The 16417-nt window shown below is 48.0% G+C and overlaps 1 protein-coding gene across 2 annotated transcripts in view; it reads left to right on the forward strand.

Moving 5' to 3' along the window:
• ADAM12 (ADAM metallopeptidase domain 12) overlaps window positions 1-16417 on the forward strand; it is a 377170-nt gene that overhangs the window by 307284 nt on the left and 53469 nt on the right. For both annotated transcript variants that reach the window (XM_064269188.1, XM_064269189.1), the window contains exons 13-14: window positions 6437-6526; window positions 9367-9562. In XM_064269188.1, the coding sequence (XP_064125258.1) occupies window positions 6437-6526; window positions 9367-9562 (286 nt within the window). The remainder of the gene's footprint in view (window positions 1-6436; window positions 6527-9366; window positions 9563-16417) is intronic.

Genomic DNA, 16417 nt, shown 5'->3' on the forward strand with positions numbered 1-16417 from the left:
ACATCCCTGGCTGGGCAGAGATGTGAGAACTTGCCGGGGCTGTGCAGCAGAATGAAAGTTCTAGAAATTCAGGGTGCAAAAGTCCTGCATGGCCACCTTGAACAAGCTTCCCAAGCTAGGCTGGCTCACTTGAATTTTAACTTTCTTCCAGACTAAGTCATATCACTTGGTTTAAACAGATAAAGAATCTTTTCTATTGAAGGGCGTGATATTCTCAGCAAGACGAGGACAAGAACAATAAAAAAGCATTTAGCTTTGAGTTCGATGGAGAGAAAGCCTTGGCATTCTACCTTCAAATAGCTAATAAACACCATTCCTTTCTCTTTGGAAGATAGGCAACCAGAGGGGAATTTGAATAAGCGCCGTTCTTTTTTCACCAAGAGCTGCTTCTCAAGTTTAAATTCTGCCGTTGCTGCCGCAGCCTCCTCTATATACAAAGTCGGGGGCTCCCAAGGCTTCTACCTCAAATCTTGTTGACTTTCAGAAGCAACAAGCGAAAGCAGGGAACATTTTATCCAGCAAAGGGCTTATTTAACCCTCTTTTCCAACCTGTGTCAGGGACCATTCTGGTTTCTGTAGGGTCCAGAATTAAGTTAATCAACATAAAAATTTTAATGGCCACTTTTCAGTCTCTGAATAATCTTGAGAGAGAAAGGGAAAGAGACAAGACACAGCAAGCCTGCCTAGGAAAACAAGGGCCTCCTTGAAGCTTGGAGGAAGTTGTGTTTAGAATAAATCAAAGCAAGTCGTTTGTATCGCAGGCAGTCTACACGTGGGATTCCCTCCCCAGGGCTCGTGCAAGCAGAAATGGAAGACGAGTGCAAGGTGGGCTTAGCTGAATTAAGGGGCTTAATCAGGGCTTAGGAAGATGGTATCTTGGAGGGCTGTTATGAAAAGGGGTTCTCGGGTGGAAGGAAAATTGTGCTGAGACTCCAGGGCATCCTCGTATTTCTGTGTTCATCAAATCAACAACTGGTTAATAGAATCTACACCATCACTCAGTCCCCAAGTTTCTCTCTGAGGTTTTCCTTACGAGCACCAATGATCTTGGTCTGACAGCTGCTGCAAGAATGTCCAGGGTGAATAAGGACTGGGGGAGTGTAGAGAAGCTCAGAATCCAGCAGTGCTAATGATATTGTCTTCAGCAGTGTTTAGTTTTGTCTCCATGTGCAGGGAGTGGGTGCCATGCAGGAGCAAGCCCTAATTACGGAGTTCCAGAAACCCTAAGGTCAGCAGAGGGAAACTTGAAACCATCATGGCAGAGCGCATGAGAGGAAAAATTCCTTGGAGAAGATGTTAATTACTTGAAAAAAAATTAGCTTAAATTACCCATATTTCTCTGAAGAGGCCATGTTGACTTAATATGGTTTATCTTTGATTGGAGCTCTTTATAATTGTTTGTGAATTTAAATAAACTTGACAGCTGTTTGTGGAGCTATGAATTCTCAGGGTTTCAATGACTCCATTAGCAGTCATTTACTCCACATACCACCACCACCAAAACCGCCGCCGCAGCATCACCACCAGCAACACTGCTCCTGTCACTACTGTCATCACCGTCACCACCATCATCAACACTGCTCTTGTTACCACGTTATCACCGTCACAACCACCACCACCACTGCACCAGCATCACCGCCAGCATCACCATCATTTATCACCGTAATTACCATCACCATCACTGCCACCATCGCCATCACTATCGCTACCATTATCCTCACCGTCACTACCACCACCATCATCACCACCACTGCCATCCCATCTCCACCATCATCACTGCCACCATCATCATCAGTCCTGCAATCACCACCATGACCATCACCGTCACTACCTTTGGTGCAAATTCACAGGTGTCTGTAATTCTGATCCTTTGTTTTATCTTTGTCACATAGTCGTCTAGCTTGTAGCTGACAGGGTCTCACTACCTACCCGGGCAGCACGTTACATTACAGGGCAGCTTCGGTTGTTACAAGCTTCTTTCTTATATGGAGTCAGGTCTATAGTCCGTGTAACTCCCAACTTTGTATTTCTGTGTTTTAGGTCCTTATTTCACAGAATAAGTTGTTGATTCTTAAAGAAAACTTGCATATGCCTCATCCAAAGTTCGTTCTTCCAAGAAATCTTTGAGTCACAGATGAGCGTGTTGCCTCACTTTTTTTTTTTTTCCACTTTCCAAGGTCCAAGTTCAAACCGTGCCTAGCAATGTGACAGCGTATTTCCTGTTCCCAGACTATTTTGACCAAAATATTTCGTCAGGCCTATAACCCGGGCTCTGTATCCCCTTACCCAGCGCTCAGGCCCCAGAGTTAGCCATCATGCCTTGGCATCATACTGGCCTGTAGAGGGGCCCAGTGTGCGGTGAGCACATGAGAACGTGGATGGGGTCAGAACGACCTCCACCAGCACACACCTGGACCCAGCTTCTGCTCTGTCATTCCCAGAAATAATCTTGACTGTTTTCAAAAAGATGCGTTGGAGTCTTCTCCCAGTTCATTATGGTGAAGATGCGTTGGAGTCTTCTCCCAGTTCATTATGGTAAAGATGCGTTGGAGTCTTCTCCCAGTTCATTATGGTGAAGAACCTGTGTCTTCTCCCAGTTCATTATGGTAAAGATGCGTTGGAGTCTTCTCCCAGTTCATTATGGTGAAGATGCGTTGGAGTCTTCTCCCAGTTCATTATGGTAAAGATGCGTTGGAGTCTTCTCCCAGTTCATTATGGTAAAGATGCGTTGGAGTCTTCTCCCAGTTCGTTATGGTGAAGAACCTGTGTCTTCTCCCAGTTCATTATGGTAAAGATGCGTTGGAGTCTTCTCCCAGTTCATTACGGTGAAGATGCGTTGGAGTCTTCTCCCAGTTCATTATGGTAAAGATGCGTTGGAGTCTTCTCCCAGTTCATTATGGTGAAGAACCTGTGTCTTCTCCCAGTTCATTATGGTGAAGATGCGTTGGAGTCTTCTCCCAGTTCATTATGGTGAAGAACCTGTGTCTTCTCCCAGTTCATTATGGTAAAGATGCGTTGGAGTCTTCTCCCAGTTCATTATGGTGAAGAACCTGTGTCTTCTCCCAGTTCATTATGGTAAAGATGCGTTGGAGTCTTCTCCCAGTTCATTATGGTAAAGATGCGTTGGAGTCTTCTCCCAGTTCATTATGGTGAAGATGTGTTGGAGTCTTCTCCCAGTTCATTATGGTGAAGATGCGTTGGAGTCTTCTCCCAGTTCATTATGGTAAAGATGCGTTGGAGTCTTCTCCCAGTTCATTATGGTAAAGATGCGTTGGAGTCTTCTCCCAGTTCATTATGGTGAAGATGCGTTGGAGTCTTCTCCCAGTTCATTATGGTAAAGATGCGTTGGAGTCTTCTCCCAGTTCATTATGGTGAAGAACCTGTGTCTTCTCCCAGTTCATTATGGTGAAGATGCGTTGGAGTCTTCTCCCAGTTCATTATGGTAAAGATGCGTTGGAGTCTTCTCCCAGTTCATTATGGTGAAGAACCTGTGTCTTCTCCCAGTTCATTATGGTAAAGATGCGTTGGAGTCTTCTCCCAGTTCATTATGGTGAAGATGCGTTGGAGTCTTCTCCCAGTTCATTATGGTAAAGATGCGTTGGAGTCTTCTCCCAGTTCATTATGGTGAAGAACCTGTGTCTTCTCCCAGTTCATTATGGTGAAGATGCGTTGGAGTCTTCTCCCAGTTCATTATGGTAAAGATGCGTTGGAGTCTTCTCCCAGTTCATTATGGTGAAGAACCTGTGTCTTCTCCCAGTTCATTATGGTAAAGATGCGTTGGAGTCTTCTCCCAGTTCATTATGGTAAAGATGCGTTGGAGTCTTCTCCCAGTTCATTATGGTAAAGATGCGTTGGAGTCTTCTCCCAGTTCATTATGGTGAAGATGCGTTGGAGTCTTCTCCCAGTTCATTATGGTGAAGATGCGTTGGAGTCTTCTCCCAGTTCATTATGGTAAAGATGCGTTGGAGTCTTCTCCCAGTTCATTATGGTGAAGAACCTGTGTCTTCTCCCAGTTCATTATGGTAAAGATGCGTTGGAGTCTTCTCCCAGTTCATTATGGTGAAGAACCTGTGTCTTCTCCCTTCAGTGTGAGAATGACAGTTGGGGCGTTTGCAGAGAAGTCTCTAGTGGCTTCATTATTCGTTCTTCTTTGAAGACTTAGTATTCCTTGGCTCCCTGGAACTTCTCTATTGAGTACTAAAAAATAAATAAATAAATGTGTCAACAGATGAGGAATTTTTCCCTTCTGATAAATATGGAACTGGAGAAGAAACAGATTCCGGGTAGTTACAAGGCAAGTGGCTGCTGAAGCCTTCCCATTCCGGGCATTGGACTGATATCAACCATAAGGCTGTCCTGACAGATCACTCGTTCTTCCAGCTAACAGGGCTGGGAAAACAGCTTTATCTCCATGTTCAAAGTCAACGAGATGCCAGTAGCTTGCAAATATCTTTTAAACTTAGTTATCTCTCTTATTTTCTCTCTTTCACATGATCAATCCCCTTTGAAGTCAAAGCCATTCTGTTTGGCTGCATTTCCATTTGAGCTGCTGCTTAACATTATTTGGTGGTTATGTGGGGGTGGGGAGGGCATAGCTCTTAAAGGATCTTAGAACCTACATTTAGGATGGCCGATTTCACTTCGAATTCCAAGGGACTCTGTACTTTGGTTAATCTGTCGTTAGTAGAACCTTTTGGACCCTAGGAAGCGGGATGGCATTGCTGTACTTTTGAGGGCACTGAACAGGAATGGAATTAAACAGACTCCTTTTAAAAGAACAAAAAATTTCCCAAACTATTTAGGAGTGTAGGTCCATGAGTTAGAAACTCTTATTGCCATGAAAGTTACAACATGACTTCTGGTTAGCAGTCTTATCTTAGTGTTTATATAATGCATTCCGGATGTTTATAAAGTCCTTGAACAAATTTAAAATTTCACGACCGTGGATAGATCTATCAGAGGAGCAAATGGTCAACACCAAACGAAAGCTCGATCTCAGAGTTTGACATGGGATGCGGTTGAGGTAATGAGTTTCACTGTAAATCTGCTGGTTTCCTAACAAAATCTGGTTAATTGCATTTATGGTTCTAATGATATAGACATTCAGAAACAGATGGTTTGCAGTAAACTACTGTAGCATCAAACCAGTATATGATTGGCTTCGCCCTAGCCACTGGTGGATGAATTCCTCCAAGCACATCACATATTGAGTAAAATAAAAGGCCATTGATAAATGAAGCAGTACTAAAGACTCTCCACCTGTCCCTTCCTCTGATAGTTACTAAAATATGTACACCCCAAGTAGTTAGGGTGTTTTCAAGTACAAGGACTTCATAAATACACTAGATAAATGTATACGGGCCTTTGCTTTATAACTAAGCGAAAACGGATCATTCTCTTCTTTTTGTTAGGGGGAAAAAATTGGGTACTTGTAAAGCACAGCCTAGCAAAGGAGTTAGTTTTCATCTCTCATTTCATTTCAGAGAGGGCGATACTTCCAATATTTGCTCTGTCTGTTTAAATCCCTTGCAAATCGACAGACTCCCTCCAGCCTCTCTGTCGTTCTAATTGCGTTTCTGAATGGCCAGAAGGCCTTGTCAGGGCGGACCCCTACCTATGCTGTAGTGGGGTTCCTCCACTGCTATTTGGTTGATTGCAGGGAGCTGTGGTTCAGGCACAATGGATTGGACTTCATTTCCTGCCGGTACACCCTAGATCAAAGGGTCAGCCTTTGAAGAGCAAAATTTTTATGTTGTGTTGTTGGATGCCGTTGAATCGATTCTGACTCACAGTGACCCCATGTGACAGAGTGGAGCCCCCCTATAGGGTTTTCTTGGCTGTAATCTTTTTGGGGACAGATCACCAGGTCTTTCTCTCACAGAATCTCTGGGTGGGTTCAAACTGCCCATCTTTCAGTTAGTAGTTGAGCACTTACGCGTTTGTACCGTACCACCAGGGCTACTTAAAGTTTATATCCAGCTGTAGGGTCGCTGTGAGTGGGAATGGACTCAGCGGCAGTGGGTCTGGTTTTGGTTTATGTATACTTTTCAGTATTTGAGTTCAGAGTACTTCCAGTGATCCCGATGCGGTTCACTGCACTGAGACCTGCGGTAGTGGAAGAAGCCCCACCGCGCTGCTGATGCAATTGACCCCACCACCTGCCAGCCTTCCTTATCCCTGCTCACTTCCCCTCCACGAGAGAGGCTCTGGTCTGCTGAAGTCTCCCAGGGACCCCACACCCAGTCAGTTCATAAACCCTTGAGAGGAGCTTCGCTTTCTTACAAATGAAAATAATCCTCAGTCAAGCCAGCTCTCAGCCCAGCAGCCGGGCCCTTGTATTCCTTCTTGCCTTTGCAGTCACTTAGGGTGTGATGTGGACATTCAGGGAAGAGTTGCTCCTTGTGACCCCATCTAATGGCTCTCATCCCCCCTCCAGGAATGTACGAATCACTGCTGCAACGCCACCACCTGCACCCTAAAGCCAGACGCCGTGTGCGCACACGGGCTGTGCTGCCAGGACTGCCAGGTGAGCTGCCCAAAGCTGCGACCTGACCCCAGGGCCGCCAATAGGTCAGGTGCTTGAACGGGGATGGGGCAAGCAGTGCTGGCAAGACGGCTACCGAGTGCTCACGGCCTGAGACCCAGCGCCACCTGAGACCCAGCGCTTGCTGCCCGAGAGCCCCTTGTGGTGTTCTAACCCCTTAACGCACAACTTGATATTGTGTCGGCCTCCTATTTTATTACCTTCCCATCTTAGTGTGAAATGCACATGTTAATTGCATTTTGTGATGAATTTATTTATGTATGGGCTTAAAAGTCATTGGGCCTAACAGGGAGTTATTGCTCAATGGATGCAGAGTGTCTGTTTGGGGTGACGGAGAAGTTTGGAAATGGACAGTGGTGATGGTTGCCCAACATGGCAGCTGTAAGTAATGTCGCTGAATTATACACTTAAAGATGGTTAAAATGGCAAAAAAAAAAATTTCAGTAGTATTTTATTGTGTTTCCAAGTGAGAGTTTACACAGCACATTAGCTTCCCATTTTGCAGTTTCTGTACAGATTGTTCAGTGAGATCGGTCACACTTCTCTCAGTGTGTCAGCACCCTCAGTGATGGCAGTCGGGTTGTTCCGTTTCCAACACCCTAGTTTCCCTGCCTCTGTACCCCCTCATCTTTGCTTTAGGGTGACTGTTGACCATTTGGTCTCAAATAGATGATTTTTTAAAGGAGCGCGGTGCTCACAGGTAATATTCTGTATTTTATGAGCCACTCTGTTATTAAGCTAAAAGGCGACCTCAGGGGCTAGTTCTCACTCGAGGCTTAAGATGTACCTCAGGGCAGTAGTCTCAGGGAATCCTCCAGTCTCAGTCAGTCGAGACTTTTTAAGAATTTTGAGTTTCACATTTTTCTCACATTCTATCAGGATCCATCTATCGTGGCCTTGATCAGAATGGTCAGTGGTGGTAGCCAGGCACCATCTGGTTCTTCTTGTCTCGGGATAGATGAGGCCATGGTTCTTGTAGACTCTTTGTCTGGTAGACTAGTTTCTTCTTTGAGTCTTTGGTTTCCTTCTTTCTCTCTTGCTCTGAAAGAGTAGAAACCAATAGTTGTATCTTAGATGGCTGCTCGCAAATTTTTAAGACCCCCGACACTATTCACCAAACTAGGATCTAGAACATAAACTTTATGAACTATATTATGTAAAATGGCAAATTTTATAGGAGCCCTGGTGGTGCAAATGGTTAAGCACTCAGAAGCTAACCCAGAGGTTGGTGGTTCAAACCCACCCAGCAGCTCCAGAGGAGAAAGACCTGGCGATCTGCTCCTGTAAAGACTGTAGCCAAGAAAACCCTATGGAGCAGCTCTGCTCTGTCACATGGGGTTCCTATGTGCCGAAGTCGACTCAACAGCACCCAACAGCAACAACAACATATTTACTGTGATAATTTTTTTTTTTTAATAATTGGATCAAAAACTTGAGCTAAATGTTAAAATGTCCAGTGGTGCTGTTAGAAACACTTGCGATCCTGTACTGATAATGAAAGGAAGGCAAGTCTCTGCTCCCCTACCAGTCAGCCTCACACTGGGTCCCACCTCTTGATCCCAGGAATGTCTGCATGCTGGGCTGAGAAACTGTACAAGTTGTTCCAGGGGTTTTGTGTAAACATCTTGATCTTAACATCCTCCTAATTGAATGTGTTGGCTGACCCAGCCCAGCCAAGAGTGGCAGTTTTATACTCTGGCCATTCCTGCCGCCATGATTGCATTGGTTTTGGCAAGTCGTTGTTTGTCTCATTATTCAGAGCTGAGATCTGACAATGAGTAGAAGCCTGAGCCTTGGATTCAAAGGTTCCAAGCGTAGTGTTTTATTCTTTTTAATTAAGCAATTGATCGTGGCACTCTGCTTGCAAGAAACTCCCTCTTAGCTCCCCCACTACAGCAAGGCAATTCAGACATGCAATGTGTTTTGTTCAGCTTTGAAATAGCCTTCATCGCCTTCCTAGCTGTGATTAACTTCCAGAGAAAGTTCAAAGAAGCTGGCACCCAGCAGCTGGCGGTGGAAGTTGCCTGGGAGAGGGTTGAGGGGAAGTGAGGAACAAGGCCAGGCTTATGCCCAGGAGATGCCCAAGGCAGGTCACAGGGGGAAAGAGGGTGGGTGTCATGAGGCAATATGTGGGTGTGACCACTTTTATTTAATGACTTTTGAACAATTCCTTTCGACTTCCAGACCTTTCAAGGGATGGCAGGAGTCTTATCTCTTGCTTTGGGTATATGCTGGGAACCTGGACGGGGATAGCTCTGATCTATGAACAAATGAGAGCCTGGCCAGATGGTTTCTACCCCTTTACCGCTCCTCTCGTTCTGCTTCTTCCCCACCTCTCCACTTAAAGCACTAGAGACTATGATTTGATGACAAATAAAATGGCTCTCATGCTCGCACCCTTGGAGTGGTTTTTGTTAACCCCCACCCCCAACAATTGCATTTTAAAACGTGATGATGTTGGCGCCTGAGATCTTTTTCTTAAGAATCAACAAGCCCAACAGCCCACGCTCCCCTTCCTGCCTCCCTTTCCATGGAGAGACCAGGGGCCAGTGGCCAGCTTCTCTGCTCATCAGGAGCCCCTAATGTTGAATGAAATTAAAAGGACGCATCCCTTCTTTGCCCCCCATAGTGGAATGGTGGAAACCGGGTCCCGGAGCGAGACACTGCTTATTTAATGAGCTCCCTCTGCCGTGGAAGTGGCTTCTCTTGAAGCACTCATCCCTCTATGTGAGGCTGTATTAGGGGCCTTTGCTCCATTCGCCCCAGCATTCTGCTCCTCTCTTCCCTGCGGGACGCGTGCCATGACTGCCCTCTCCTTTCAGCTGAAGCCCGCAGGAACGGCGTGCAGGGACTCCAGCAACGCCTGCGACCTCCCTGAGTTCTGCACAGGGGCCAGTCCTCACTGCCCAGCCAACGTCTACCTGCACGATGGCCACCAGTGCCAGGGGGTGGACGGCTACTGCTACAACGGCATCTGCCAGACCCATGAGCAGCAGTGTGTCACACTCTGGGGACCAGGTATGTGGACATAGCCTCTTGCATCCCAGGGAAGCCACTGACCAGCTTCTGGGCAGAGGATTTGGGGAAGCCTTTGGGCCATGGGGCTGTGGGAGCCTGTGGGGTTAGAGAAGTCCTTGGGCTGGGGAGTTAGGGGAGCCGCTGGCCGCCTCTGGGCCGTGGGGCTTGGGGAGCCACTGGCCACCTCTGGGCCATGGGGCTGGGGGAGCAGATATCCCACCCCGGCAGCTCCCTCTCCTGAAATCTCTGATCTAAGAGGCTTCCGTAGATTTTGCCGGGAGGAGCTGTCTACAGGCAGGGCCAGAGGTGTGCCGGGCGCTGGGTGGGCATAAATGCACTTCCCTGGAGCCTGACCAGGTGGGCATCCAAGGCAATCCAACAACTGATGTGAGAGCACCCACCAGGTGCCCCTAGGGTGACCAAGCTGAGTCAGCCACAATCCCTGCCCTCAGACAGCTCATAATGTAGTCAGAAAGACAGATGAACGGATGTGTAAAATGCCTTTACATGCTCTAATGAGGCCCCAAATCATGGCTTGCAGGTGCCCAGAAGGGGATGGTCACTGCGGCCAGAGGGGCCAGAGGGCTGGGTTGGAGAGGCCCTGAGTAGACGCGGTGTGTGAATAAGATTTCGGCTGGGGAGGGGTGGGGACAAGTCCCTGCTGACCCAGGCAGTGAAGAGCTGACATTCTGATGAGAAAGTACGTGCGTGAGGGACAGAGCTGGGGGTGCCGGGGCCGCCAAAGCTCCAAGCAGGACTCTGGAGATGGTGGTGAGACCTCGAATGACATTTTGATCTGAAGACAGAGTAATGGGTGTGATGTGTGGTCCAGGAAGGTGGCCGGTCAAAGAGGAGTGGCTGTTGGGTCAGTTTTTGTTGACTGAGGTGCTAGGTCAGGCACCATCGTGTCCCCTGACCCTCTCCAGCCCCCGCAAAAGGGACAATGACTGCAGTCTCACAGGAGGTGAATCTGAAACTCAGAGATGCAAAATCCATCCCCCATGGGTGCAAAGCTGGGATTCCACCCTGCAGTCATGACACACATCACTCCCATAATGCACAGTGGCCCCAAAGGAACAAGGTCTTGAACTAAAGCGGCTTCGAAGCTCGGAGCTTAAATGGAAGCTCAGCTGCAAAAGGGGAAAGACCTGTCCTCTATGTGTCTCCCTTCCATTTCCCTGTCCTCTGGGGCTCAGAGGTCCAGAGCCAGGTCGGGCAGCTCAGGACCCCAGCCTTGCTCCACTGGGTTCATCACCCCAAGACCCATCTGTCTCCAGCTCCCAGCACCCCAGCCACGAGTCCCCAGGAGAGCATCTTCTGAGCACGTAGGCCCCACTCCATCTTGAATTCTTCTCCCTCGTTTACTCACTGCCACATTGCCAGTTCCTGGGCTCGTTCGCACCATGTGTCCCTGGCCAGGCCATGGTGGTCAGCTGGGTCTGGCAGGAGCCGTGCAGGGAGAGAAGCCTGACCCCAACCTCTGTCAGACTTCTGTCAGGTTTGGTTTTAGGAGTCATGAGGGAAGCAAACCCAAGCAGAGACTGATGACAAAACCTTGAAGCTCAGGCTTTGCCTGTAACATAAGGCACCAATCCAAGTGTAGAGGACAGGCAGGCATTTCTTGGAGCTAGGTCCTGCTGTGAAGCCACCCACCCCCACCAGCCGAAAGATGCTCCTGGGAACTTGGAGCTTCCTGGGGTGGAAGAAAGCACAGCCTGGATGCCATGACGTGGGGCTGATGGAGTCTCTGTGTAACGTTTGAGGAATTCTCATTTCTGGCCAGTGCCTTCATGGGTGCACTCGTGCAGGTGGAAATGGGGGCCTGCAGTTTCTGGGACATGCTGCTGCGTCTCTGGACCCTGACCAGAGGCCAGCCCTGGGTGAGGCCCTCCAGGCTAAGGTGGGGTCTCATGTCTCATGTTGGATGGCTGCCTCATGGTGACAGAGCAAGCACTCAGAATACATAAGCCCCATGGTTGTATAAACTCTATGTGTTTTAGCGACTTCAGATTCCTTTTAGCCAAGTAAGGTCACTTTGGGACAGAGGCTACTGCTGAAGGCCAAGCCTTCATGGCTAAAGCATCCCTGGAGGCAGTCCTCAGCCCAGCCTGCTCCAGAGTCGGCAGGCTTCCCTTCTTGAGTTACAGGGACATGAGGATGCTCCCTTCCGGGGCGTTCTGTGGCCCCAGCATACACAGCGTGCTAAGCATTGGGACGGAGGGTGCCCTTCCATGCCCTGTTGTCTGGTCACGTCTGGCACGATTTCCAAAGTGAGCTCAATGGAAGTCTGTACTCTCTCTGAGCCCTGCTGCCGTGTGACTCAGCCAGCCGCACACCCGTGGCTTGTGGTGGCCAAGGCTGGTTTTATTACCTCTGACCAGTCCTTCACCAGAGAGAGCGAGACAAACAGACAGCCGGACTCACAGGCTGAGCTCTTTAGAATGAGAGCAATGGGCAGCTCCCTGCTTCTTGGGACTGAGGTGCAGCCAAGACCTGGCCGTCCAGGGAGCTGCCTCATCTTCCCTGGAAGACTAGTTTGAGCCCCTTCCTCTGCCTGCTAATCACCATCACCCCAATAATGGGGAGGACTTTCCCTGCAAGCGGTGTACCAAGGGTGTGTGATGAAGAGGACCTCACCCCAGGCTCAGAGTTCCTGGAGAGGCAGAGGCGGCCCCAGATGTGGGGCACCACCTCAGGGCTCCCAATTCCCCAGGTTTCAGCCTACCTCTGTCAACCCCGCCTTAGTACTTCGAGTCACCACACAGGCTTCCTCAGGGAGTGAGCGAGCATGGCATGCCAGAGACGGCTGCGGCCCTCTGTGTGGGGGCTGTACAGAGCAGGTGGGAAAGGCCCCTCTGCAAACACACTGGCTCCTTCCCCTCCACGCCATGCGGCCACCTGCCTGTCCCACTTAGGGTGCTGCATGAGGCTCCTCGGGTTGTTGTCACAAACTGCCACAGACTCAGTGGCTTGAAACAGGACAGATTTATTCACTTAGAGTTCCAGAGGTCAGAAGTCCAAAATCAAGTATCGGCAGGGCTGTGTTCCTTCTGGAGGCTCCAGGAAAATCCGTTTCCTTGCCTTTTCTAATTCCTCGGATCCTCCCGCGTTCCTTGGCTCGTGTCCCCTCTCCGTTTTCAAAGCCAGCTGTGTGGTATCTCCAGATCTCTCTTTCTGACTGGGTCTCTCCTGTGTCTCTCTTACATGGATACACGTGATGACACTGGGGCTGCCCAGATAACCCAGCCTAATCTCCCCTCTCCAGATCTTTAACTTAATCATATCCACAAAGTCCCTTTTGCCACGTCAGGTAACCTTCACAGGTTCCAGGGATATATAATGTGGACATCTTTGGGGGCCGTTACGCTGACTTCCACAGGCACTGAACAGACCACCTACTAGCAGGGTAGCCTTAGGCAAGTTACCCAACCTCACTGTGCCTCATCTGTAAAATGGGGATAGTGGTATGAATGAATAGATTATTATCCTCTAACATAGCCTTTGTCTGTAGAATGTAATTCACGCAGTACCACACTGGAGGCATGGTGCTTAGTAAATATCAACTCTATAAATAAGACACAGCCTGTGCTCTCAAGAAGCTTGGACACTAGGGCACAAGATACCGGAATCCTTGGGATTTGTAGTGATGGCTGTGAGAGGATTATGGGGGTGCAGAGGAGATGGGGCTCAACTTGGTGAGTGGAGGAGGGCTGCCACCAGGAAGGCTTCACAGATGAGGAGACCCTAGCGCACTTGGTAATGGGTTGAATTTTATCCCCCAAAAGATATGTTGATGTTCTCATCTCTGGTAAATTCAAATGAGACCTTATTTGGAAATAGGGCCTTTAAAGGTGTTATCTGTTAACCTGAGGTCGGATTGGAGTAGGGTGGGTCCTAATCCCATCTGAGTGGTGTCTTTATTAAAAGAGAAGAGGCAGAGACATGGAAGGAAGATGGTCCCGTGAAGATAGAGGCAGAGACTGGAGTGATGCAGCTACCAGCGACGCATTGCTAGGAACCAGCTGAAGCTGAGAGAGCAAGGAAACCTTCAGAGGGACATGGTCTGCTGATACCTTAATTTCAGACTTTTGGCCCCCAGAAGCGTGAGACAATAAATCTCTGTCGTATTAAACCACCTGGCTTATGGTACCTTGTTACAGAGGCTCTAGGACCTTCATACAGTAGTCACTAGCCGAGGGGAGGGGGGAAAGTATTTCCAGTATATAGAATAGCATGAGCCAAGGCACCCAAGAACCTGGGGCAATCCAGACGATGGCAGGGGGATCTGTTTGGCTGGAGCTTGGGCAGTGCCTTGGCGAGTGTAGGTCCTCACCTACCACCCATTCCCTTGCTCATTGAATATTTGTCGACTCCAGCTATTTATATGATAGGAATCCCTATGTGGCACAAACAGTTAAGCACTCAACTACTGGCTGAAATGTTGGTGGTTTGAACCCACCTATAGGCACCTTGGAAGACAGGCCTGGCGATCTGCTCCCCAAAGGTCCCAGCCATTGAAAACCCTATGGAGCAGTTCTCCGCACACATGGGGTCACCAGGAGTCAGAATCAGCTTGACGGCAACTAACAACAATGGTTTTTACAACACTGATTCTGCCCTAATTCTGCCCGAGCGACATCCTCCCTGTAGGCCCCGGGCCCTCCTCCTAGACCTGGAGTCAGAGTCAGGAAGCGACCCCATCGTTTGTCCTCACAGGAAGCATTAGGCCCAGACAGATCCAGTCCCAGGGGCAGAGGTAACTTCCTCGCCCAGGCCCCTGGAGGTCCTGGGCCGGTACTGGCCAGATGCACCACCGGGTTGAGAGCTTTGGGATGCTTTGTTACAGTGGTTGGTTCATACTAGCTACTCATGATGTTAGAAAGGAAAACGTAGGATCAGCGGTGCATTTGCAGTATTTAATTTCCCCGTCCATCAGCAGATGCTCTGGGACCTGGACCACGTTTGCTTGGGGGTCATTTCAGGCCTCCTGGAAGCACTGGGCGTCACTGAGTTCTTGCCCGGCTGGCCCATGCCATTCACACCCTGGTGACCTGACCAAGTCGTTGAGTCATCCAGGATTCTCCGGTTACATCCAGGATGGTGTTGACTCATTACGCAGAGCTGGCTGCCCAAACGGTGACCGGATGAAGCTCTTCCTTCCAGCTAACTACTCCCTCCTGAAACAAGCCTTTCTCATTCCAGCATTATATTTCAATACGATGATCCGGCTTCCAAATCTCTCTACAAATAAAATGTTGGAAAATTCAAAACATATGCCTGCAACTCCTAAGTCACAACATAACATGCTGTTAGAGTACCTTTTGGGGTTTTGGTTAGTTTGTTTTGCTAATTGTTGTTGTTGCCGATGTGCTTGTTGGCTAGGAGCATAACATTTCCCCCCTCGCTGCTCTTCTCCCATAAATATTGATCTCAAGGCTTTCTCTGTCCACGTCAAACACGTAAACGTTACCTGCAGTTCAAACGGCGTAACTTGCCTTTTGCTCTCTTTGTCCAGTTTAGTCTTAAAGTCCACAAAGATTTTCTGTCAATGTGATGTGACCCTTTACTCCTTCTGAAATACAGCTGGATATTTTTCTTCAGGCAGCACATTTACTTTTGCCAACGTTGTTTATCAGTTGGTTACTGAAAATGTTATCTGGAAATCAGTCTTACGGATAACGATGTGCCTGGAGCCAGAAACAATTTACATCAGGGAAGTTCTGAAATACATTCGAGTTTTATCTCATTTATCACTCACCAGAATCTGGTGCCGCTTGATTCCTGCGGTGTGAGCTGGCCAGGCAGTGTTTATGGGCTGGTAAGTATTCTGTGCTTATCTGCAAGGCTGGTTTAAGTGAGTTTGGTTTATTGTGATCCACCTGGGCATTGCATTTGCTAATCACCTGTAGCTGTGGTAGCAGCCAATGGGAAGAGAAGATATTTTCACCAAGCGTCGTATTGCTTAGGAATCAGAAAAGTCTCTCTTTGGGTATGAGAGGGATATGCTAAAGTTTGTTCATTTAGGCTTTATTTTCTGATAAATGCAAAGATTGATGGGGGAAGAGAGAAGGTGAAATACAAGGAGAAGACGCCTCCAGGTGTTTTATAAAAATACCTTTCTCCATGGATATTGGTGACAGGAGTTGGGGAAATTAGTGACAGAGGAGGGAGGAGCTGACTTGACTAAATCAGAGAAGTACATTTGCATGATGGAGTCGTTTTAAGGAACAGATGAGAGCAAGTGAATTGTGGGCGTCCTGCAAGATGCCATCGTGTCTTTCAAAAGAAAGGATGACACCAGGAACTCCCAAACTAAAATGATAGACACAGCTGATAATCACTCTGACAGTAAAATTGGTATTCAGATCCATTGCTTCCTAAATCATTATAACGTGCAGTATGATGTTGAAATTCCCTCTGGAAGACCAAATATTAACTTTTGATCGTGACAGAACATCTAAGTGTTTCATGGCTAAGAGTTCAAAGGCTTTAAGTTGATGTAATACAGTAGTGACAAGAAACCTGTTATTTTTTTTTCCACTAGACAACGTAGAATTTTTTTTAATAATTTTTATTGTGCTTTAAGTGCAAGTTTACAAATCAAGTCAGTCTCTCACACAAAAACTTATATATACCTTACTACATACTCCGCAATGAGACAGCCCACTCCCTCCTCCCAGTCTCTCTTTTCATGACCATTTTGCCAGTTTCTGACCCCCTCTACCCTCTCATCTCCCCTCTAGACAGGAGATGCCAGCATAGTCTCAAGGGTCTACCTGATGCAAGTAGCTCACTCCTCATCAGCATCTCTCTCCAACCCATTGTCCAGTCTAATCCATGTCTGACGAGTTGGCT

This window comes from Loxodonta africana, chromosome 16 (assembly GCF_030014295.1).
Source record: "Loxodonta africana isolate mLoxAfr1 chromosome 16, mLoxAfr1.hap2, whole genome shotgun sequence".
NCBI classification, from domain to species: domain Eukaryota; kingdom Metazoa; phylum Chordata; class Mammalia; order Proboscidea; family Elephantidae; genus Loxodonta; species Loxodonta africana.